General features: G+C 40.4%; 1 protein-coding gene, 1 long non-coding RNA gene and 1 other non-coding gene across 4 annotated transcripts in view; 1 reads left to right on the forward strand and 2 right to left on the reverse strand.

The window, feature by feature from the left end:
* Positions 1–18,123, forward strand: part of EPB41L4A (erythrocyte membrane protein band 4.1 like 4A) — a 257,445-nt gene extending 239,322 nt beyond the window's left edge. For both annotated transcript variants that reach the window (XM_046000708.1, XM_046000707.1), the window contains 5 exons: positions 9,221–9,268; positions 10,064–10,132; positions 11,119–11,229; positions 12,852–12,933; positions 16,023–18,123. In XM_046000708.1, the coding sequence (XP_045856664.1) occupies positions 9,221–9,268; positions 10,064–10,132; positions 11,119–11,229; positions 12,852–12,933; positions 16,023–16,151 (439 nt within the window). In that variant the 3' untranslated portion in view covers positions 16,152–18,123. The remainder of the gene's footprint in view (positions 1–9,220; positions 9,269–10,063; positions 10,133–11,118; positions 11,230–12,851; positions 12,934–16,022) is intronic.
* Positions 18,124–18,233: 110 nt separating this feature from the next.
* LOC123938922 lies at positions 18,234–20,043 on the reverse strand. The gene is made up of 3 exons (XR_006817789.1): positions 19,532–20,043; positions 19,016–19,083; positions 18,234–18,631 (listed from the first exon to the last, which is right to left on the reverse strand). It is a non-coding gene; the product is annotated as an uncharacterized LOC123938922 (long non-coding RNA).
* LOC123939549 lies at positions 19,173–19,306 on the reverse strand. The gene has a single exon (XR_006817914.1). It is a non-coding gene; the product is annotated as a small nucleolar RNA SNORA13 (small nucleolar RNA).
* Positions 20,044–25,538: the final 5,495 nt, after the last annotated feature.

The following is a 25,538-nucleotide window of genomic DNA, read 5'->3' on the forward strand; positions in this document are numbered from 1 at the left end:
TTTGCACTTCATGTAATTATTAATATTTGGTGTAGCGCTTTGCTCTTTTTCCTCTTTACTGTATCTGTTTTTTGTTGGTCTTTTCCTCCTTTCCTATTATATTTTGTGTTAATTGAATAGTTTTTGGTACTCTGTTTTACTTTTAATTAACACCTTCTCTATAGTTTTTATTATTTTTTTCTTTAGTGGTTTCTTGATGGCTTACAGTTTGATTTCTTAATTTATCACAGCGTGTTTAGGATTAATATCATAATATGTAAAGTTTAGAAATCTTAAAAAACTATAGCTCCCTTTATCCCCTCTCTTGTCCTTTGTGCCATTGTCATGCATCTTATTTTTGCCCATTAGTAGCCCCATGTTACGATGTTACTATCTCTGCTTAAACAGGAGGTAGTTTTTAAAAGAAATCAAGAAAAGAGGGGAAAAGTTATAGTTATTATAATAGACAGAAAATAGTCCCCTAGATGTGTCCATATCTTAGTCTTCAAGACTTGTAAATATTCTGTTAGATGACAAAGAGGAATTAATGTTGCAGGTGGAATTAAGATTGTTAATCAGTTGACCTTCTGCCAGAGATCGTCTCCTGAGTTATCCAAGTGTACTCAAACTAACCCCCGGGTCCTTAAAAAGTAGGAAAAAAGGACAGGAGAAGGAGTGAGAATGATTCAGTTTGAGACGAATTTAATCTGCTCTTGCTGGCTTTGAAGATGGAGGAAGGGACCATGAGCTAGAGAATCAGGGCAGCCTTTCAAGTTGGAGGAGGTAAGGAAGTTGATTTTCCCCTAGAGCCTCCGGAAAGTAACGTAGCTCTGTCAAACCTCGATTTTTGTCCAGTGAGATCTCGGTCAGATTTCTGATCTACAGAACTGTATGATAAGAAATTTATGTTGTTTTAGGCCACTAAGTTTGAGGCAATTGGCTACAGCCGCAATAGAAAATGACTACAGTTACCCACTTGCTTACTATTACCAGTGTGTTCTGTTTCTTCCTCTAGATCTGACATTGTTTTTCTTCCTTTAGCATGTCTTACAGTACCAGTCTGCAGATGATACATTCTCTCAGCTTTCTGTGAAAATATCTTTATTTTAACCTTGATTTGTAACAGATAATGTCACTAGCTGTAGGACTCCAACTTGATAGGTTTTTCTTTCCCACTTAAAAGAGATGGTTCGGTTGTGTTCTGGTTTCTGTCATTTCTGATCCGTCAGACTTCATTCTGTAGGCACTGTATGGACTTTGTCCTTTTTTCCCCGCTAGCTACTTTTATGATTTTTCCATTATCTTTAGTTTTGATCTGTATGACCATGGTGTAGCTAAATGTGGTTTTCTTCGTATTTATCATTTATGTTTTTGTAATTTGATTTTTTTTCACCAAAGTTCAGAGATTTTTGGCCATTATTGTTCAAATTCCTTTTTTCTGAGCCATTCAGTCTTCTTCTTTCCTTGGGCATCCAATTATATATATGCTAGACCGTTTAGTATTGTCGCACAAGCGAACAAAGTTCTGTTCATTTTTAAAATCTTCGTGCTCCCCTTTTAAATTTTGGTCATTTCTTTTACTTGTTTTCAACCTCATCAACTTTTTCCTCCCCATGTTGTCCAATCTGCTCTTAAAGCCACTCTGAACTTTATACTTCCCTGTTTTAGAATTTCAGTTTTGTTCTTTATATACTTTTACTTTCTTTGTTGAGATTTCCCATCTGTTAATTTATTATGTCTATATTTTCCTTTAAATTGTTATACACATTTGTATAAGATGTTTTAAAGCCCTTGTTGGTGAATTCCCATGTCCGTGACTTTCACAACCTATTTCTATTGACTGCTTTTATTATTTCTTAGATAATGGTTGTATTTTCTTATTTCTCTACATATATACTATTTTTTTATTGTATGCTGAAAATTTTAGATAATATTTAGGAGGAGGTTTGGATTATGCTGTCTTTCTTTGCAGAGACAAATTTTGTTCTGGCAGGCAGCTAAATTATTGTTGGCTACTCTTTTTTTTTTTTTTTAAGATTTTATTTATTTTAGGGAGAGAGCTAGGCAGGCATGAGTGTGTGTATGACTGGGGGGAGGGACAGAGGGAGAGAGAGAGGGACAAGGAGACTCCACACTAAGCTGAGCCTAAGGCAGCAGGATCTGACCTGAGCCTAAATCAAGTCGGCCGCTTAGGGGACGCAGCCTCCCAGGTGCCCCAGTTGTTGGCTACTCTTGGTCTTACTTTTTATGCTTGGTTTTATGCTTTCATAGGGTGGGACTTGTTAGACTTTGTCTTGTCATTAGCTTAGGATGTGTTTTTTACTTTACGCTTGGTCCTTATTCCTAAAGCCTGGCCTTTCTGAAGTCTTGGTTGACTGCACACTGTGCTCAGCATCGCTTCTCCGACAGCAACTGCATCGGATCTCTGTCCCCTACCACTTCCCACTCTCTGGTGTCCCCGCTCAGCTCGAAGCCTTGCAGCAGCTGCCCTCCCTTAGGCTCACATAGTCTTACCCTGCTTATGTTGAGATTAAGTGTAGTGAATATACTCAGCCAACCTTATGGAAAACCCCATACAGACTTCTGGAGTCCCCTTTTTTATATTACACTGTACCTTCCATCCTTATCACAGTAACCTTACATTCTCGGGCGCCTGGGCAGCTCAGTTGGTTAAGCAACTGCCTAGCCTCAGGTCATGATCCCAGAGTCCTACGATGGAGTCCCACATTGGGCTCCCAGCTCCATGGGAAATTTGCTTCTCCCTCTGAGCTTCTCTCCTCTCATGCTCTCTCTCACTGTCTCTCTCAAATAAATAAAGTCTTAAAAAAAAAATAGCCTTAAATTCTCATCTCTGCCCCCGGAGCGCCATGAGACTGTTTCTTGAGCTCCACTTTCCTTTTTCCACATTGGGAAGGTGCCTCCAGGCAGAACACTGAAGCAGTGGGGGGCTTGCCTTGTGCTTCCCTCCCCTCAACTATCACAGGCTTATCTTCTCTGTCGCCCAATGTCTGAAAAACAGTTGCTTTGTATATGTTTTACAGATCTTGAGGAGGAAAGTTTCATCTGATACCAGTTACTGCATTGTGATCACAAGCAGGAGCTCAGGAATACTGTTTTGAGGTGGAGAATTTTTTTTTTTTTTTCTCGAACTCATGATCTTAAGATCAAGACCTGAGCTGAGATTGAGTCGGACGCTTAACTGACTAAGCCACCCAAATGCCCTGATAGAGAAATACCTTTAAATTGGGTATTGCTTTTATTAGATCAACTGAAATCAGAAAATAATGATACTTTAAACTTAAAATCTTATTTAAACTTTATTTATCTTAACTACATGATAAAAATATTAGATCAGATAGGATTATCTCAGAAAAATGCAATAATATGAGAGAACTCCATTAAGAGTTTGATGTTCTGGAGTTTAGTTTTAAAGCAAACCATAAAAAGATTTAGCAAATGTTTGGCTAACTTTGTAACTGAACTTGGTTGATTAAGTATGTAACTGATAGGGCCAAAGTGCAATTAAATGACAAGTGAAGGGGAAAAAATGTCTATTTGAAGAGCAGTTCATTCAGAATTTGCTCTGCCTCCTTGGTAAAAAGCAGATTGAGAAAGAAGAGCTTCTCCACAGGAAGACCCTTTGGAAATCTTCTGTGGTGGACTAGTGTGAGGTGGTTTTTAGCTAGGAAGATGGTGATGGTAGAAATACAGAGAAGTGGATGGAAACACGTATTGGAAGTAGTGGTGATGGATGTGGAATGTTAGAGGTATTTTGGATGAATTTTCTCTTTGGGGCTGATGGATGGAGTGGGTAGTCATGAGGTTTTCCTGAGGTTGGGTGAGATGAGCTGGAGATATGTGGGGAAAGAGTGTCAAGATTTATTTGTTTTGTTAGGTTTGAGAAACCAAGTGGGTAGTCAAATAGAAATGTCAAGTAGGCAACTAGATAAAACTGTTAAAACTCTGCAGGTTGATGAAATACCTCATTTGCACACACTGGACCCTCTTTGATTTGAGCTATGACATTACAAATCTGGGTTTGTTGATAGGAAGTTATCTGCTGGGTGCTGTGGTCAGACCTCTGTTGGCATTCTGGGCCTCCCAGTGTTGCTTACTGCCTAATCGTCATCAATTCCCCCTGTCCTCTGTACAAACATATAGTACCATTCTCACAGAGTTTTGCTGAAAATTCAAGTCATACTTGAATTAAGATAGCTGTGTTATCATATCTACAATTATAGTTACTATAATTAGTAAATTCTCCAGATCTTGGTTAATCTCTACAAACACTGTGAGGTAGTGATTTTTTTTTTCCCCTTGAGATGAGGTGGGGGGGATATGAAGAGAGTAGGGTGGGGCTACCTCACATGAAGATTAGAATTTAGTTCTATGCAAATTTAGGAACCACTCCTGCTTTTAAGAAAAAATGGAAACATGGCTAGAACAGCCTCTGAGAAAGTAATTAAAATTATTCTTCACATATACTTGTATTTGGAATTTAGATGTAGAGTAAACCACTTACCTCTCAATTACTCCCATAGTCTTAAATCCCTACTATATACTGTCTAGAAACCGTCACACGGAGGTATATCCCCTGGGAGCTTGGAATGCTGTGATACATCATCCACACACGCTTCATTCATTTTATTTTTTTTAAATTCCCAGTGAAAAGCCAGAAAGCTATATTTATTATAAATACCAGAGACATACAGAGTATGAAATACAAAACCCCTTTCTCCTAAAACACATTACACTATAATCTGATTGCCTCTCATCTAGGAGGTCTTGGAGTACTTCAGTTCTTTCTAGTACATTTGCAGCTACATTGGCATCACATTCTTGTTTACTTACCATTAGAAAACTTTGATGCAACTGCTTTTCTGGGGCGCCTGGGTGGCTCAGTGGATTAAGCCGCTGCCTTCAGCTCAGGTCATGATCTCAGGGTCCTGGGATCGAGCCCCGCATCAGGCTCTCTGCTCCACGGGGAGCCTGCTTCCTCCTCTCTCTCTGCCTGCCTCTCTGCCTACTTGTGATCTCTCTCTCTCTGTCAAATAAATAAATAAAATCTTTAAAAAAAAAAAAAAGAAACTGCTTTTCTATGTGAGTAAACCTTTACTCATTGGAATATTTGGAAGAGGCATCAAAGTGAAAACAATTAGTTCTCTAGGTTCAACTTGTGTGTGTGAGAAGACTCAGGCTCCCTCTGGTGGTAATAATGATGCACTATTTTACTGAAAAACGATGCCCAGATGAGATTGTCAGGGTGAAGTGATGTTCCCAGTTAAACACCACACAGAAGTCTGATGCCTTAAATATTGAGCCTGTAGGTTTGGGAAGTGACTCCTGAATGATCTTCAGCAGCTATAGGTTGCTGGGCTCTGTGGCTTCCTAATCCTTCTTTAATTCTGACATGGAGGGAAGGAAAGAGGGAACGAGGGGAAGATAAGCTATCTCTTCATCATGTCTCTTCTGACTATTCAGGAATATGATGAGGAATTACTGATGTATTTGTTAAGGGCTTTGAATTTTCTTAAATAAAAATGTTTTATAAACTTAACAGTTTTCTTAGTAACGTATCTTCAATTCTAAATTTCCTTTTAGAGTGGTATTTGGTAGTAAGATCACAAAGATAAGTCAAATGCTACCACATTTATTTTATTTTTTAGTGTAATATAGTATACAAAATATAGTGTATTGGACCCTATGGAATAAATAGGTCATGTTTTCTAGCTAATATAATGGGAAGGTTAGGAGGATGTAGAAGACTACCTTCACGGATGGGGTTTAAACCCTTTGTACAGTCGCCTGGGTGGCTCAGTTGGCTAAGTGTCTGACTCTTGATTTTAGCTTTTAAGGGCTGTGATCTCGTGGGTCATGGGTTGAGCCTGCGTGAGGCTCCGTACTCAGTGGGGAGTCTGCTTGAAAGACTCTCTCTCTCTCTGCCCCTCCCACCATTTGTGTGCTGTCTCTCTCAAATAAATAAATAAATCTTAAAAACAAAAACGCTTTGTAGATTTATGAAGTAATGTTCTTATTTTAGGGTCTTGGAAGAAAGGAAGATGATTCTAAATGATGCCTCATCAAACAAGTTTCTCTGAAAAATGAATATTTAAATTGGACTATTGGTATAAGGTGTGAATGAGGAAAGGTTTTTTTTTTGAGAAATACTGGACTAATATTAGACTTCATGTGTCTTTTTTTATAGAAATAGAACATTTCCTTAGGAACTTACTTGGAGAGTTCAAGTAAAACATCTGCATAAATAAGGGTCTTTTAATTAAGAAAAATGGCTGTCAAAATCCCACAGCTTCTAAATCTATAAAATGATGTTGAGCTGCAGATCCTGAATTCATCCCAAATTATTGATTAAATGTGTGCAGATGTAAGCATAAAAATAATACATTCCTCATTAGCATGTTGCCTGTGTTTACATCTGTTAAATCACAGGTGGTCTAGCAATTGGAAGAAATTAGGGGTTTTTTGTTTTTTTGTTTTGTTTTATTTGTTTTTTTGTTTTGTTTTGTTTCTTTAGCTTCGAGACTTCTTCCTGCCTTGAAACTGCTGGCTATTTCAGAACTTAGTTTCCTTAAATATATGAGTATTAAAGATGCTACAGAACTGAAACATACAGACTAAATTTCTGAATCTTTTAGGATCATTATTTATGGCTGGAAGGACTAATATTCCCATCTGGGTTAAGACAACATTTCTGCTAGTTCTTACAAGATGGGAGTGAAAGGAATTGCCTGTGGAATTGCAATGATAGTGATTTTTTAAAACATGAAAATACATTTGTGTTTTTTTTTTCCTTTTCTAATCACCAAGGTTAGAAATTCTCTTGGCTAAAAATAAATCAGAAAAGATAGGTTAAGTATAAATAAGAAAATAAAATTACCTGCAATTCCAACACTCAGAAATATCCAGTGTTATCAGGTTTTTTGTACATTGTTCCTATTCACCATTTCATCACTAGCCTGGTGTGGCGATCATGGGGGACAGGCACATCCTACGTGCCCCTCATTGCTTTTTTTCATTCTCTCTTTCTTCTTCGTCAAAGCACTCAGTTTTGAATCTCATGCCATCAAAATACACCACTTACTGTAGCTCAGCAACTGTGCCCTGAGCCTCTTCCCTCATTCTCTTAAGATTTAGTTTCTGCCTTGCTGTCATTCTTTCCCGCACTGTTTCCCTATCCATATAATGGATCTCTTCAGGGAGCTGGCCTCACAGTTCCTCCTCCCAACCATAGCCGCTTTACTTTCAGGTCATACCTTTGACCAGTCATTTCTTATGTGGCGGCAGTTTTGCTCCCTGTGCAACATCTGCCAAGATCTGGAGACATTTTTGCTTGTCACCCTGGGGAGGTGTTAGTAGCATCGTGGGTGGAGACCGTAGGTACTTCTAATCCTTCTACCATGCACAGGACAACCCTCTGTAGCAAAGAATTATGTGACCCAAAATGTAGGAACCTGGCTCAGCTCAAAGGTGGCCACACTACTGCATCTTCCAGACACAAGAATGATTATCAATATTATGGCCTGCTAACCTAGATAAGATGTAATACTTTAGACTATTGGGGTGACCTTCTGTGACAATCAGATGCTGGTATATAGTTAAAATAGCACCATCCTTCCTTATTTTAAGCAGTAAATAGCTTAGTGCTTTTTAATATTCTCACCTTCTCTGGCAGTGTCATTTAATGGGTTAGGATATTGTCTAGTGAACCACACCAGCCAAATGTAGGAAAGGCAGATTTCTTACAGAACATCCTTCCAAAGAAGCATTTCTTAAGATTTTTTTAAGCATATAATTTTATGGGTGCCTGGGTGGCTCAGTGGGTTAAGCCGCTGCCTTCGGCTCAGGTCATGATCTCAGGGTCCTGGGATCGAGTCCCGCGTCGGGCTCTCTGCTCCGCAGGGAGCCTGCTTCCTCCTCTCTCTGCCTGCCTCTCTGCCTGCTTGTGATCTTTCTCTGTCAAATAAATAAATAAAATCTTTTAAAAAAGCATATAATTTTATTATATAACAACATCAACATTTAACAATATCACGTTTTATGTTTGAGACCAAGGCTTCATCTCCTCCCCTTATCTTCCGTGTTTTGATTCCTTTTGAGTTGATTAAAAGACCTTTACAGTTTTTTTCCCCCCACAAAGTGGAGGGGGGGACACTTAGTCAATTTAATTGCTAGAAAGTAGCTTATTGTATTCTGTGGGCTTGGAAAGCCCTACCAGAATGCCTCAGTGGTGCCTCATTAATTAAGAAAAATGAAAGCAATGATAGTATCGTATGTTGAAAGTAATATTGAGCCCAAAATGTTGATGCAGATTATGAATGTAAAATTCCACAGGACAGAGCATTGCAGGGGCTTTGCAAACCTCCAGGCCTTTTAATTGTTAGGGTTTGGGTCCTTTCTTTGGGCCTATATTAGGCCTTGGTTCTGTTGAAAGGAGGAATGAAAGCTTATCATTTTCCCACTAGGAAAAAAAGTCATTCTGTGGCAGCAGTTGCAGTGATAACAGATTTCTAGTATTCCCTGCTATTATGGGGAGGATGAACACATGAATGCTGACTTCAAATTTCTCATTCTAGGAAATTAAAAGTAGTGGTATAATTTCTACTCAAGTAGCTTTTGGAGAAGAGATTTGTGGGCTATGTAGATAGGGATAGAGAGGGGGCATATAGAGGGTGACAGTGTGAGCTACACATATGTCCCAGCGTTTCTGGGCCCACGCTATGACCCAGAAACACAACATCAGATGTAAGAGGAAATGTGGGTCACTGGTACAGTCTGCTGGCCTGAGCTGTCCCACCATTTCCTTTTCCCTCTGGTTGCTGCTTCCACTAGGTAATCACAGGTCCTGTTGGGAATCTTTCATATTAATAGAATCAGGATGAGTTCTTTGCCTTTACTCAGAAATAGCCAGAAGGACAGGAACAGATCACCACTGGAGGGTGTGTGGATTTCCTCCTAAACATCTAAGCTCCTTCATCAGATAAAGCCCTGCCTGGTTGTGACTGGTTGTTGTGTGATTTTTCTATAGTAGTGCTAGCAGATAAATTATCTGGTGCCTTTATACTACCCCACATTGGCTCTCCATGCCCAGTCTTTCCTTGTCCCGTCCCTGCTGGCAAGTAACTTCATGGACTGAAAACTATAAATGTTGCTCTGCTGAAGTTAGCTGTGAGGTTGTCAGATGCAGCATGCTTGCAGAGATGAGTGGTGTGTTCTCTCTTTATAGGAGGAGCCCTGATATCCAAGCAAAAGAAGAGTTATGGAAGCATATTCAGTAAGTACTGCTTTTTTCCTTATTGTTTTATTTATTTAAAAAAAACCATTTTATTTGTTTATTTGACAGACAGAGATCACAAGTAGGCAGAGAGAGAGGAAGAGAAGCAGGCTCCCCACTGAGTAGAGAGCCCAATGCGGGGCTCAATCCCAGGACCCTGGAATCATGACCTGAGCCGAAGGCAGAGGCTTTAACCCACTGAGCCACCCAGGCGCCCCTTTCTTACTGTTTTAAAATGTGTGTCTTGTTAAGGCATTTACGAGGACCACCAAGGACAGCAAGAGGCAGCCTCTGGCGGAAACCGGTCACATGGTCTTTGTTGCCATCATTATGTGGAACAGCGCCCTCCCATGGCGGTGCCTTTCGAGGCCAGCAGCCCCTCTCCAGGCAGTCCTCTCTTTAGACCACTTAGCCTTACCTGTAAATGGGCCTCCGACTGGCCAATAGTTTACAAATAAATACCAAGGAAAACAGACTCAGAGGGAAAAAAGACGCCTACTACAGGGGAGAGAAGCAGATTTTTTTGTAGAGAGATGATGGGTGGAGAGTCCTTTACATTCTCATTATAGAAAAACTGGAAAAAAGGGAGAAGAGCTATAGAAAAGGGTCCCCACATTTTTCCTTGAATACATTCTAGTTTTTTAATCTTTGTTCCTGGATTATGTTTCTCTTAGTTTTACTAACACTGTATTTAGGGATAAGATTAGGAAGGGAAAAACCCATCTGCTGATTGTGAAAGGTATTAGTATTTATATCAGCATTTTAACTTTTATTTTCTTGCACATTCCCTTCTAGAAAGGAACTTGTGGATCCCTCTGGATTGTCTGAAGAACAATTAAAAGAGATTCCATATACTAAAGTAGAGTGCGTATGTCTTTGAAAATCTTTTGACAAACGTTTTATTAATACTTATAAGTAAATAGTACATTCTTACTCTTCAGTGGTGTTCCATGAAGTGCTTTGTCTTTGCATTTTAACTAAAATTAAAACTTTAGGGAAAGAGGTAGAAAAGGGTGTATTAAAGCTAATTGTTATTCTGTCCTACAATCAATCACTGTCATCTTCTGTTAACTGCCTGTTTGTATGTGGTAGCTAGAAAGGGGCTTTTGATGCTTCATGTCAGTTTTAAAATGAAAATTCTTTGAGATACTCATTGACTGGTAACAATGCTTCTTCTTACTCATTACTTTAATGGCCAGAGAATGATGCTGGCTAGAAATCCTGTCCTGTAAGCCCAATCCAATCCCTGTCATAGACTAGCACTTTGAACATGCTTCATGGAAGCCTACCAGGACTCCCTAATCATTCAGTTTAGGGTGCAGCAGAATATGACTTCTTTACTGTTTTCTGTCCTGCTATAATTAGTTAAGAGGAAGTGGGATTCTGCTTCATGGATTTATGTCCCTCTGTACCATGCTTGCTTCCCCTCTCTGGTTGAATAGCAGGTTTGTACACACCCTCGCCAATTGCCCCCCAAAACCTCTCCTTATCTTTAGGCTAAAGATTGAATTCTTTATGACAGTCTAAATAGTAGCTAGGACATGAGCCAACTTTTTCTGGTGGAATGCATTTTGTCTGCATTATAGGTTTTTTTCCTTCCACACTTTTGGAAAAAATTCAACAGGGAATGGTCTCATTATAATTTTTTCACTTAGAAGATTATATATATATATGGTCAAAGGAGCAGTTTTCTGTTGTTAGCTTGTGAAATTTAAGCCACTTAGATTTTCCAGGCTCAGAGGGATCAAGTTCTTTTTAAACTCTCAAAGTCTCATTCTATTTAAGGAAAAAATTCCAAATTATCCTGTTCTGACTTCTGTTTGTTTCCGCATTTTTGGTTGCTTGTTCAGGACTCAAGGTGACCCAATCCGCATCAGGCATTCCCATTCGCCTCGAAGTTACCGCCAGTATCGCCGGTCCCAGTGTTCAGATGGAGAGCGATCTGTTCTCTCGGAGGTGAAGTAAGTAGGCAAGCTTGAGTACATCATCCCCTTCATGGCTTCAGCTCCAGAGCAGATAGTATAATGGGACTTTCTGCAATGATGGGAATGGTCTGTATGTGTGGTTATTATTTGATTATTCTATCTAGTGTAACTAAGAAACTGAAAATTTAATTAATTAATTTTAATTAAATAGCTCTGTATGGCTAGTGGCAACCACACTGGATAGCGCAGATCTAGACTGTACTTTGGCTAAATCATGCCACCTCCGAGCTATGCACTGAAGCTTTTTTTTTTTTTTTTAATATTTTATTTATTTGACAGAAAGAAATCACAACTAGTCAGAGAGGCAGGCAGAGAGGGAGGAGGAAGCAGGCTCCCCGCGGAGCAAAGAGCCCAATGCGGGGCTCGATCCCAGGACCCTGGGATCACGACCCGAGCTGAAGGCAGAGGCTTTAACCCACTGAGCCACTGAGGCGCCCCTGAAGCTTTTATTTTTTTTAAAGGTTTTTATTTATTCAATTGACAGGGAGAGAGCCAGAGAGAGAGTGAGAGAGAGAGAACAAGTTGGGGGAATGGCAGAGAGAGTGGGAGAAGCAGGTTCCCCACAGAACAGGGAGCCTGATGTGGGACTCCTTGCCAGGACCCTGGGATCATTCCCTTAACTGACTGAGCCACCCAGGTGCCCTGCACAAAACTTTTAGAAGAAGAAAAATGTATGAACTATTCTGTTATGAATGATACATTCTTATTTGAAAGAAGTGGCAGGGGCACCTGGGTGGCTCAGTGGGTTAAAGCCTCTGCCTTCAGCTCAGGTCATGATCCCAGGGTCCTGGGATTGAGCCCACATCAGGCTCTCTGCTCGGCGGAGAGCCTGTTTCCCCCACTCTCTCTCTGCCTGCCTCTCTGCCTACTTGTGATCTCTGTCAAATAAATAAATAAAATCTTTAAAAAAAAAAAAAAGAAAGAAGTGGCATAAGTTTCTTTCTGATTTGATGACATTTTCTTTTACTACAGCAAATATATGCTACAGTCATTTCTTTGTATTTAGTTTTTCTTTTGAGTTAAGTGGCCATATCTCACACTATGGTCACAATAGGTGCTCTATTTTAAACGAATACATTAATGAAATAATTAATCATCATGTACCCGGTATTGCTGGTTAGGAATGTTAATCATTGAACTCTGAATTAAGGCTCAGAATTTTAGTAAACAATAAATTGGGAGATAGACTAACCCAGCAGAGAGAGGTATAAGCCAGGTTTTGTTTGTAAATTGTAGATCCTGGCTATTTATAGCTCCATAGGTTTATAGAAAAAAGAATGAATGAACAATAAATGCTCCTCTGGAAACAAATAAAAAAGCCATTTATACATGTCACAGTAATAAAAGTGCATGGGAACCACACCTGTTTTATTCTTGGTTCCTCTATTTATTTGCTTTGATTTTCAGCAAGTTACTTAACCTGCTCAACTTAATTCAAAAATATTTATTAAACACCTCTCTGTGTGAAGCACTGTGTAGGCACTGTAAGGAATATGAAGGTCTATAAAACATGCTTTCTATCCTGTAATCCTCTTCCAGCTCAAGTTGTGATTCTAGGTACTGTCTCAATCCTTAATTCTAAAACAAATTCTCTGCAGTTCAAAAACGGATCTCGTACCTCCACTTCCTGTGACCCGTTCTTCAGATGCTCAGGGTTCTGGTGGCTCCACGGTTCATCAGGTTGGTAATAAAGTTTTAAGGTATCGGTACTGATGACAGTTTTTGAGAAGCACTTTTCTGAAAGTTCTTTTGGGGAAATAGGGCAGTGAATCTCTAACTTGACTCAGATTCCATAACTTTAAAAGAAGTTATACAAAGTGTGGGAAAGGAAGGAGGGTGACATGATTCAAGCAAGGCACGACGTGGGAAGAGTTACGTTAGAGGTGAGAGCTAGAGCTCGTGTAAGGTCTCAAATGGTATGATGCCTGGAGCAAAGCCAAGGATAACAAAGATGGTAAGATTGTTTGGAGCCAGAATAAAGAAACAATGGCTTCACTAATTAAAAAAAAAAAAAAAAATCTTTTTAGATACTTTTTTTGACCCGGAGAAGCAAGGAGAAAGTGATAAGACTTACAGTGGGCAGATTTCTATTGTTAACTGATGGCAAGCAGGGAAATTGCTCAAGTCCTATTTTATTTCTGTCTTCTCCATCAAAGAGAATTAACTTTTGTTCTGGGAATATTTAAAAAAAAGTGGTTAAAAGGGAATTCAAGGACATAACAGAGCATCTAGCTGCCTTAACAAAATGGATTTAATACTCAGTTGAATTAGTGGATTTGTTGAGAGCACTGTCACAAACATACTGTAGCAAGGTGTTTAACACTGTCTCTCCTGGTAAGTAAGGGAGAAAAAAGTAGGTTAAGATCACTGGATGGATTTATATCTGGTTAAACCATCACTCTAAGAACAAAGCTGCTGTTTGTAATGGACCAGTGTCAGCCCACTGTTCACAGTGCTGTGGTTTTCAGTTTGTAAAAGATCCTGGATCCCATTGGAAAACAATTGTAACTGCTGTTTCTCTCCCATAAAAATGCATACAAGCACATACATAGTTTTGTATGTAAACTCAGGGAGTTGACGGACGACTTAAGAACAGGGACTCCAGTGGTACTTGTCATATGCTGCCCTTTGTTTCTGATTCATTTTTGTCATTGATGTGAGCAGGGACAGAAAAGCCTGTGCTGATTTAAGTTGGGCTTAAGACTGTGGGACTGTGAGATCGAGGTTTACAAGGAGGAAGTTTATTGGAAAGCACTCTTAAGATCAAGACTTGGGAAGTGAAAGGCAAGAGAAGTGTGTGGTGTACTCCCAATAAAGCATCAGCTGATTTCACACGGAGCTCTAGACATGAGATGGTCCATCCCGTCCCTCCCCTCTGGACGCAAAGCTCTCACATTCACCATGGAGCAAGTCACTTCATAAGGGGTGCCCGGGGAAGGGACTGCCTTCAGCTGAGGGGAGTCTGTGGGGAAGGGCTCCATTTTTTAGTTGTATGGCAGCTAGTACTCCCAGCAGGTGGGCAAGTGAATGCCTCAGTCCAGAATGGAGATCTGGGTACTTAATCACAACTTCCACCAAAATCTGCCTCATTTTTGATTAGATAGATCAAGGAGAGCTAACAGGTTGCCCAATTTGTTTCAAGTCAATAGTAGTTTTAAAAATTTATATTCAAGATTAGTTTAGGCTTTGCATTCAGACTGACCTATATTTGCGTCTCCTTGTCTCCACACAGCACTTGTGTGACTTTGGACAAACTTTAACTTCTAAACTTCGATTTTTGTGCAATGTGGTAATAACCTGTTAGGGTTACTGTGAAGATAAATAAGCACTCAGAACTTTTTGTCTTAAAACTTCAAAGTTGGATTCAGTACAAATAAGAATCTTATTTTATTGGAGTTTTGCTTTTCCAACTAGATTCCCTCATCACCATCACTTAGGAATCTCAAACTTAGGCACACTGAAGAGTGACTCTCACTTTGCTGCGCACAAGAACTCCCACCGCATCTTCTGACCAGTGGCTCTGATTCTAAGCTTGTCTCTGTGACACCTTTGACTTTGAATTTAACAAATATCTAATGAGCACATGTAATGAGACAAGCACTGGTTGGGTAGTCAGCAGACCAGTCTTATAGGCTAAATCTGGTCTGTTTCTGTACAGGCCACGAGCTAATAATGGCTTTTCCATTTTTAAAGGGCTGTTTTAAAGAAGGGGGGGTGTTTGGGGGGCGACCTAACAACAAGTAGATAAGAGTCCAGTCTGGCCCTTCACAGAAAAATGTTTGCTGACTCCTGGCCTAGACAGGTAACACATAAAAGGAAACAGGCAAAATTTAAAAACTCGTTAAGCATTATGAAGAAACAAAGGGCTGAGTTAGAAAACCTACAGGTGACCTCACTTCAGAGATGAGTGGTCCAAGAAAGCCATCTTAGAAACCAAGGTGTAAAGCTGAAACCTTGCAGGGGAGGAGCCACCCATGTGCAGAGGGAGGAGCCTGGGAGGAAACAGTTGTAAAGGGCCTGTTTGAGCTGAAAGCCCCATGTGGTCTGAGCACGGTGGGGGTGGCAGCAGATAGCACATGGCTTTAGATACCACGGAAAAAAAGTCTGGATTTTATTCCAAGTGCCAAAAGGAAACCATTGATCTGGCTGCCATGTGGAGAAGGGACTTAGTGAGCCAGGGAAGCAGAAAAGCTGCATGTCCTAGTTCTGCCAGGGTGCAGAAGTCTGGAGTGGCATGGCCTGCCTACACCTCACCTCACTGAAAGCTGGTAAAAGTGGGATGGATGATGGACTGATTCCCTTTATGTCCTTAAATATGAAGGCAGAGGGGACAGGTTTAGTGGTAGACTAGTTTACATAGTAGTGCTGTTTTGGGTAACCTCCCTGTGCCTTTTCCAGTTCCTGTATTAGTTCTCCATTCCCCTGCAGACTCACTGGAGGGTCCTTTTGATTTATGTAATCTTCCATTTCAGACAGATGTCTCACTCTAAAATGATTTTGATTCAACCTTGGATCTTCGTTTAGGAGTAGCACAAGAATGACAACTGGCATAACCAAGGACTAATTTTCGTGCATAAAGTGTATTACACATTACTATGATTTAACTCTGTATTTACGATTTAATCATGTTACAACGAATATTTGTTGAACAGCTTTTGATATTGTGAAGCTTAAGTATTTTGTGGTTTGAGGCCTTAATTTCTGATGTATTCATAAAATTGATTTCAGTTTTCTCTAAATCTTATCTTTTGAATGTATTTTTTTTCTAGAGAAGAAATGGATCTAAAGATAGCCTGATTGAAGAAAAATCTCAGGCATCTACAAGCAATCTGGCTGGAAAACACATGGCAAAAACAGTAAAAACTGTCCAAGCTTCACGCCTCAAGTTAGAGACTTGATGCCAAGGAAGAAGGGCCTGGGATTGGGGGTGGGAAGGGCTATGTGCCACCTTTACTTTTAAACTGTGAATTGTTAATTATTCAAGTATGTTGGACCTGCAAGTGTTTAAGAAAAAAAATCAAACCTGTTGCATCTTTTAAAGGTTTAACAGCATATTTGTGCTGAAGGGCCTTTTTATTTGGTAACTGGAATAGTCTTGTGAAAACTCATTCACTTGATGCCCTGTTTTCCTTCCTGGAGACTCCAGGTATCTTGTGTCCATGACCAAGGCCAGATGCTTCCAATCAAAGCTTGGGAATCCTGGTGTGCAGCTGCCTAGCTAGGTAACAGCACACCAAGTGGAGGAAAAGATTCTTCCCAACTCTAGGTGGATCTCAGCCCGTGCACAGATTTATAAAGACTGAGACATCACTTTCAGACTGCAGATGTTTTTATTAATATAAATATGTTCTTTGTAATACTGTATTTTATGGCTTAAGTTCCACTGGTTATTTACAAGTGTAAAAAGGTTTTTGTTAAGTGTTGCTTTTAACTTTGAGTGTCCTTGTGTTTTCAGAAAAGACTGTGGATTTCAGTTGACCTCAGCTTATAAATTCAAAACCCTCAAATGCAAATGGTCTCTCCATCTTGCCTAGCTACCTAACTCCCCGCAAAGATGAATTCATTTGAGGGTGACTATTACAGGGAAAATAGAAATACTCATGCAGGACATCTCACCTTCTCCCTCCCCCAAACTTCTCCAGAGTTGCTATCAACAGTACTCCTGTCTCTGTCTGTGTGCTTTGGAGCCCAATCTCCTTCAGCCTTATCTGTCAACTTACTCCTCTCAGCCAGATCCTTGCAACTTGGTTTTAAACTATTAACTCTCCCACCTAAAAAAAGCCAGCCAACTTTCACAACCATAATTCCCTCCCTAGCATCTCTCTCCCAGTTTCTTGAAAGGGTTATCTGTAGCCTGTGTCCTCAATCCATCTCCTAAATCGTGATTTAAACTGCTCCACTACAGACCTCACTAACTACTACTCTGTGTACCAAATTTTGACGGTTTGCCCCACAACATTTTTAGTGCAGTATTTGTTGCTATGTTTCTGACCATCCTTTACTGCTCTTCAGTCACATGCTGTTCTACCTCGCCAATTAGTTTCTCACTCCAATCTCAGCCCTCCCCTATAAGTGGATGTCATTTATGCCCATAGCCTTAAAGTTTATTCCTGTAGCTTAGTCTATAGACCAGTGTTCTGCCAGAAGGCCACTTAGATGTCTCCAAGGCAATCCCAATTTAACTAGTTAAAAAATGCTGCTCTCCAGCTGGATTTAGGACCATTACATTGTGAATGTGCAAGACACAACTAGCAGTCGTTAACACCTCCCCTATTACCAAGTCCTATGAGCTTTGCCCTCTACAGCTTAACCATATCCACAAATTTTACCACACTGGTCCAAGGTAGTTGTCTCTTGCCTAGACAACCGCAGTATTCTCCAATTGGCCCACCGCCTCCTTTTTCTGACAGATATTAACTATCCTGGATTTCTCCTTGTTGTAAACAGCCGTAAGTGGTCTGGTCTCTTACCTGTTGTTCAGGCTCATTTTGTAATACCCCAGGCTCAGCAAACAGCCACTTTCAAGCCTCATTAAGCACTTAACTCATGTCTGAATCAGGGCATTTAAGAGGGAAAGTAACTTCAACTATGACCAATCTGGGCCTTTTCTAGCCCAAGGCCTCTGCACACACCATCCCCAACTTTGCCTTGCAAAAATGACACCTACCATTAGACTCAACCGCTTTCTCAGGTTTCTTTGTCTTGGTCAACTCATGCATGGGACTTGTCTCACAAGTTTTATATTTGTGATGACATTTCTGCCATTCAACTCTAAGCTTCCCTTCCAATGGGAAGAACTGTTTTGCTCACCCTTGTGTCCCCACTTCCTAGTACATTACTGAAAAGTTGAATAAATTTTTTGAATGCTCAGACTATTTGTTCTTTCCTGCAAAGTGAAGGCAGAGGATATGCTCACATCCAATAAAAATAAAAATGCAGTGACCATGGAAAACACACCTGTGACCTAGAAACCAGCTAGTCTCACTTCATCATGCACAAGACACTAGAAGAAAGCACTTATTTCTTCTTGGGTGTAGCATAAACCTTTATCTCACAAGGCTATCCTTAACTGGTTGCACTGAACATTAATCTTAATTACTGAGATTTCATAATTTTGAAGTTGCTGGGGAAGGAAGGAGAAACCCTCCCTTTCCCTTCATCTTACAGTGAAAAGTGCTATTTGCTGGTAGTTAATATACAAACCTTCAAGAAGCACAATGAAATATTTATTTGTAGTCCTACTGTTTTAGGTGTGTATTTACAGACTGTCCAAAAGCAGTAATTTTAGTGCCCCTCAGGCTCCTGGGAGTTTTAAATGATCCAAGCAACTCTTGTCAAGATTTCCTATGATGTTTTTGAATTTCTCATCAAGGACGTCCTAAAAAAAAAATAAAGCACTCAATTTGACAAGCAAATATTCACATGTATCATAGATTAATTTAACAGTCCATAATCCTCTGAATTCCATTAAGTTATGCAGGTCTGGACTCAGTTTTAAATGTCCACATAAAACACACCTGAGATTTGACCAAGTGTTTGAGATTTAGGTGCTACAACAATACATGTTATCTTAAAATCACAAAAGTAAGCTAGGAACAGGCTACCCTATTTGCTGTTAATTTCACCTTGTTAACTACAAGGTTGCAGTACTAATATTAATTTAATCTAACACCCCCTAGAAAAGGCAGCCCAATCCTAAAAGGTAAAATTTGCATTAGGAGTAACTGCTTTACGACAGAACTACAAGGTAGTATCACCCTACCTTATGTCACCTTTGTGCTCCCAGTGTTCAGCTACCAGCAGTCTTTACTTCCAGCATCCAGCTTTCACCTGCACAAAATTTAAGAAGTTAAGAAAAACTATACACACTTCGTGTTGGCAGACTCAAGATCACATAGGTAAACTAAGGCAAAAGCATCAACTGTTACTTCCGCAGCTCCTACACCAAAGATACCAAATTCAAGGGCAGGAAAAGGCTGCAAAGTGTTTAGTTTATGCCTTTTTTGACACCACATTCACTAGTTTCCAAAAGTGAACGGGCAACACAAAGGCTACAAAGAAACTGCGCAAGGATTGTTCTATGGTACAAAGTTGCTGACCCCATAATGATCTGTTCGTGGGTTAGAGCTGGAAAGGGGATTAATTCCAGCTGCAGATTTTCCTTTACAATTCAAACCTCAAACCAGGTAACAAGAACTGCAATTCAACATGTTTTAAGTGGTTAAAACACTGAAGCTGCGAGGAAACCGGTTTTTCTTGCACGAACATGCAAACTTACCTGCAAAGTCGATGACACTCATTCGCCGAGTTCCGCATCTTGAAACAATTATCGAGATCTAAACCTTAAATGGCACTTTACTCCTACGTTGACTCGATCTCAACTGCGATGCGGTAGGCACACATGCTTACCTATGGTGAGGCCTTTCTCTTTCACACCCAAGAATTCCCTGCTTATACAGAAAACTCCCCGGCACACAGTGGATGACCAAGAAACTCAAATGCACTCAAACCCACCCAGCTCCCATTTTCTGGTGTGGGTAAGCAGCCTGAGGGCCGCCTAAGGGGCTTCCTGCGGCCCACGGGCAACGTGGCCGAGCCCAGGCCGCTGCCCTCCACCCTCCACGGACTCAGGGCACGGGATCCTCGCCGCCGGCTCGGCTGCGAAAGACGTCTCATCACCCTTAAGGTGGCCGTGCGCCCGCAGAGGCGCGTAGGAGGCCAAAAAGCCGCGCACGCCGACAGCCATCACGGAAGGCGCAGAATCCTTCCACCCAGCCCAGCGCAGAAGCAAGAAAGGCCGCGCACCGCTCCCACAATGCTTTTCTACGACTGGAAGGGCCCACTGTCCGGGGGGCGCGGGGAGGACGGACTGTACCACTGGCCGCCGCGCCCTCGCGAGGCGCCGCCCTGCGGCGCGAGGGCGAAGTGCGCCGTGATTTGTCGCGGGACTGGGCTCGTGGGTCGCGGGGGAGAAGGGGACGGAGGGGGAGAGGGGTCTTCCTTTCCGCTTTCCGTTGCTCGACCAGTGCTTTCGCCCAGGAAGGTCTTCTCCGGAATCCGCCACTCTCCCAGTGTCGGGAGCTTGTGGTCCGCGCTGACCTGCGGGTGTAGCTCAGAGGACTTAAGACCTCGTGTTCTTCAGTCTCCGGCTGAGGAAGAGTTCTTCATTCAAAGAACAGATTTGTAGAGCCCTTCCTAGCTTCAGGCTCTGACCTCAATGCCTGGGAACCAGGTGTGAATGAGACGGGCAGGGGTCTAACGATCTAAGTTGGGCGGGAAAGACACTAAACAGGTGACATGGACAGTGTACGTCCAGATGGCCTGAGTGCCAAGGAGGAAACAAAAGGAGGTTCTGTGGCAGAGCAGGCTGTTCGATAGAAACACAGTGCGGACCACGAATTCCATTTTAAGTGTTTGAAATGCCACACAAAAAGTAAAAAACAAGTTTAAATTAATTTCTAGTGGTAATTTAGCATGTAATCAATGCAAAATCATTAATGATTAATGATATATGTTAATGATATATTTTGCTTAAAAGTCTGGCGTGTATTTTATACTTCCAGCACATTTCAGTTCAAACTAGTCACATTTCGGGTGCTGAGAAGCAGCCTGTGTGGCTGGAGCAGCCTGAGGAGTGCAGAATGGCATAAGATGCAGCGGAAGAGACAGGTAGGAGCAAATCTTATGAGGCTTGGTACTTGGGGTAGGAGTTGGGATTTCATGCTGAAATTTTAGAGTTGACTAATGATTACCACAGAAATAAAGCAGAGCTTTTTTTTTTTTTTAAAGATTTTTATTTATTTATTTGATAGACAGAGATCACAAGTAGGCACAGAGGCAGGCAGAGAGAGAGGAGGAAGCAGGCTCCCTGCTGAGCAGAGAGTCCAATGCGGGGCTCCATCCCAGGACCCTGAGATCATGACCTGAACCAAAGGCAGAGGCTTAACCCACTGAGCCACCCAGGCACCCAAAGCAGAGGTTGTTAATTGGCTTTTTGCCTGATAACCCTCATGCAGTGAAGGGAGAAACTGCAGTGAGATTTGCTGTGTAATAATAGCCAGGGGGGGTCTTTGCTCCTAGGTCCTAGAAGAGACTTTAATCAAGGGACCACACCCCAGCACTTTTCCTCATTTCTTTAAAGCTAGTGAAAGAGAGAGAGAAAAGGAAGAAGGGGAAAAGATTAAAAAAAAAAAAATCAAACCCACACAAGGACTAGCCTGAACGATAACATCAACTCGTGGACACTTGGGACATACTGAAGGAGTAAATGTATAATGATATCAAGAAAGGAAATAGCGCAAACCTTTATTAGGAAGTTACTGTAACATCTGGGGGAGAAAAGGTTGGGGAAGGGGGATACCTCTAGGAGTGAAATTTTAAGACATTGAATGGTACAGTGTGGGGTTTATAACAAATCTCAGTCTTGGCTTCTCTTGGGCTGGAGCAGCCAGCAGACCTGGGTTTCTATCCAGCTCTGACACTTGTTCTCTTAGGTAAATAACCACTTCTTCAACCCCAAGGTTCTTCATTTATGGGATAATAACTATACCCATGAACACATGTAGGTTTAAAGAATTAAGAAAGTCTTGTGGAGGGACGCCTGGGTGGTTAAGTGGGTTTAAGCCTCTGCCTTCAGCTCAGGTCATGATCTCAGGGTCCTGGGATCGATTCCCGCATTGGATTCTCTGCTCAGCAAGGAGCCTGCTTCCCCCTCTCTCTCTGCCTACTTGTGATCTCCCTGTCAAATAAATAAAATTAAAAAAAAAAAAAGAAAACCTTGTGGAATCATCTAGCTCCATGTAATACATAGTAACATACAACAAATGACTCTCATGAGCTTAACTCTTCTCGTTTGTCCTCACCCCAGATATAGAATCTTCTTGGGTTGAGTTCTTAAGGAAAGGAGAAATATGTTGGTCTTTTTCTTTTAATGGCTTGACAGTTTTGTTCCCACCTTATGCTTTTCTATTCTCCCCTTTATATTTCTTTCCCAAACTCTGGATGGTTCGAGAGTAGATAGTGGGGAGGCGTTTGTTCCAATTGTTGAGTTAGTGTTGGTGTCAGGAAATCAATTCTAAATTCTTCATCTTTCTGTTTACTTCAACCTCACACAGCCTGATAAGGAAAATCCAATAATTAAGCCAAGGCAAGCAGTAATGACTCAAGAAAAATATAGAGGGTATTTTCTACTTAGTTTTCACACCACCTTTGCCTGCATTATGTAAGGATGTACAAGCTACATGTAGTGTTAGTGCAAACATGGAACAAGCTGGGTTTCCTTGCGAAGCATGGTTCCCCAAAGATGTCCACGTCCTCATCACCTGAGCCTGTGGATGTTTCATTATAGAGTAAAAGAAGCTTTGCAGATATCATTAAGGTTGGGGACCATGATAGAGGAGATAAAAATCGAAGAGGAAGGCAGAAGAATTAGATGTGGTGGAAGAGAAGGCAGGAGAGGAGCTCAACCTTCCATTGCTAGCTTTGAAATTGGAGGAAGAAGATCTTTGAAGCCAAAGAATACAGTTTCAGCTCCAGAAGCTGGGAATGGCTTTCAGCTGACAGTAAGGAACCAAAGACTTCATTTCTACAACTGCATGGAACTGAATTCTGCCAACATCCTGAATGAGCATGGAAACAGACTCTCCTAGAGTCTCCAGAAAAGAGCACAGCCCTGCTGATGCTTTGATTTTAACCGGTGATGATCATGCCAGACTTATGACCTACAGAGGTGTGATAATAAATTTGTGTCATTTTAAGCTGCTAAATTTGTGTTAGTTTGTTACAGATGCAAGAAAAAACCAACACACTCTGTAAGGGGCAGAGTGAGAAGTGAGCTGTTTTTCTTACCCCACTCCTTCTTGTCCCACCCCAATGTTATTATCAGGAACATAAGTAAGATTTTGCACATAAGCTATGCACATTTCATTCTAACCATTTGGAGTCAATATTTGTTATGGTGGGTGCTATAAATCTGAATTAGTATACAATAGATATTAAGTAATTTGAGTACTTTATATAATTTCAAGCCATTTGTAAATTTGGGGGGGATTTCTTCTTAAAAATAGTATTTTCTGCCAAGGCTTTGTAAATTTGGGGGGGATTTATTCTTAAAAAATAGTATTTTCTGTCGAGGCTCTATTTCTTCCAAATTCTTATACTGTGTGTGTGTGTGTGTGTGTGTGTGTGTGTGTGTGTGTGTATGACAAAGAATGTCCAAACTAGGGCTTATCAGACAGTGTCTAATAGGGAGATAATAGTAGACATCCTTGTCTTGTTCATGATTTTATTTATTTATTTTTTAAAAATTTATTTATTTGCTTGTGAGAGAGAGAGCACAGCAGAGGGAGGAGGGCCAGAGGGAGACTCAGACTCCCCACTGAGCAGGGAGCCCCATGTGGGACTTGATCTCGAGACCCTGGGATCATGACCTGAGGTGAAGGCAGACACTTAACCGACTGAGCCATCCAGGCTGCCCTCATTCATGTTTTTAAAGGATGTGTTTTAAAGGAATCAAGCACATGTGTATGATGTGGATGACATTTTTATGTATTTCCTATTGTTCATCAGGTTATGGCAGTTTCCATATGTATATCTAGTTTGCTAATAATTTTTTTATCATACATGATGTTGAATTTTATTAGATGTTTTATCTGCCTCTGTTGAGATGAATGTATTTTTTTGCAATTTGTTCATGTGGTGCATTGCATTTTTCTTTCCTTTTTTTTTTTATGGATTTATTTATTATTTTAGAGAGAGAGAGAGAAAGCAGGAGGAGGGGGAGAGGGAGAGAGACTCTTAAGCAGACTTCATATTGAGTTCAGAGCCCGATATAGGGCTTAATTCACTACTCTGAGCCAAAACCAAAAGTAGCATGCTTAACTGACTGCACCACACAGGTGCTCTGCATTAATGTATTTTTCTGATGTTGAACCAGACTTCCATTTCTGAAAGAAACCAAATTTGTCATTTCAAAAAATTTGTCATTTAGAATTTTTGCCCTTACATTTATGGGTGAGTTGGGACTGTGGTTATCTTTCACATCCTGTCTTTGATAGTTTTGATGTGAAATTATATGGCTGTCTCCTTAATATTAGTAATTTGTTTCTGAAAGTCAGATGTCCTGTGCAAAAACCTTAAATGGGAACCTATTTCTTTTTATTTTAAATGGTATAATTGTAATATGTCACTTGTTAACCCAAACCAGTTTCCTAAAGTGTAACTGTAATATGGTAAGCAAAACTCTATTAAATAACAAAGCATAACATCGGGACGTAAATATTCATAACTTTGCTTCCTGAATCACTAAACAACAAGGTTGTTAACAACTAGTTGCTTTGTCAGCAGTAACATAAGCTCTTTCGTTGTTACTGCTTTTCTGCGTGCGTTTCCTCCTCCATTAAGTTCCTTAACACTTTCTCAACCTTCTTAGTTCTTCTTCTACACCAGTAGGGAAAAAAGGGCAATATGAAATATGAAAGGCACTGTGGAAATGTGACTGAGGATGATATTTCAGTGTTTTTTTTGTTTTTTTTTTAATCACCAGTAGCATTTATGTGGAATATCCCTTTCATTGGTATACAGTATTCTTTTTTATTTGCTGACATGATGTTTCATGTTTCTAATGTAACTTAAGCCATTTCCTACACTTTAGTTATTGTTATTGGTAAAAATGTTATATTGAGTTTGGGGGTACTAAATAAAACATTTCTTACATAAATCTCAGTTGAAATGTTGTTTTGAGAGATATGTATGTTGTATGATATTGGAGAATTAAATATGAGAGGGAATTTATTGGGAAAACATCAATCAGGGAAATGTTCTGTGGAGTATGTCTGAAATGGCTTTATGAAATTACCTGGATAACTTCTCTTTTTTTCTTCTCCAAAAATTTTAGGATAATGTCAGAATTAATTTTTTTAATTTAAAAAATAAACCACATACTTTTATTTTTATTTATTCATTTATTAGAGATTTTGTTTGTTTGTTTATTTGACAGAGAGAGGGAAAGCACAAGCAAGGGGACGGCAAGCAAAGGGAGAGGGAGAAGCAGGCTCCTTGCGGAGCAGGGAGCCGAATGTGTGGCTCAATCCTAAAACCTTATACTTTTAAAACTATTTGGGTCTAGTGTTTTCTTTGTGGGAAGAAGTTTTGTTTTTGTTTTTGTTTTTTTATTTTTATTTTTTTTTTATTTTTTTTTTAAAGATTTATTTATTTGACAGACAGAGATCATAAGTAGGCAGAGAGGCAGAAGCAGTCTCCCTGCTGAGCAGAGAGCCTAATGCAGG

Source organism: Meles meles, chromosome 3 (assembly GCF_922984935.1).
Source record: "Meles meles chromosome 3, mMelMel3.1 paternal haplotype, whole genome shotgun sequence".
NCBI classification, from domain to species: Eukaryota; Metazoa; Chordata; class Mammalia; order Carnivora; family Mustelidae; genus Meles; species Meles meles.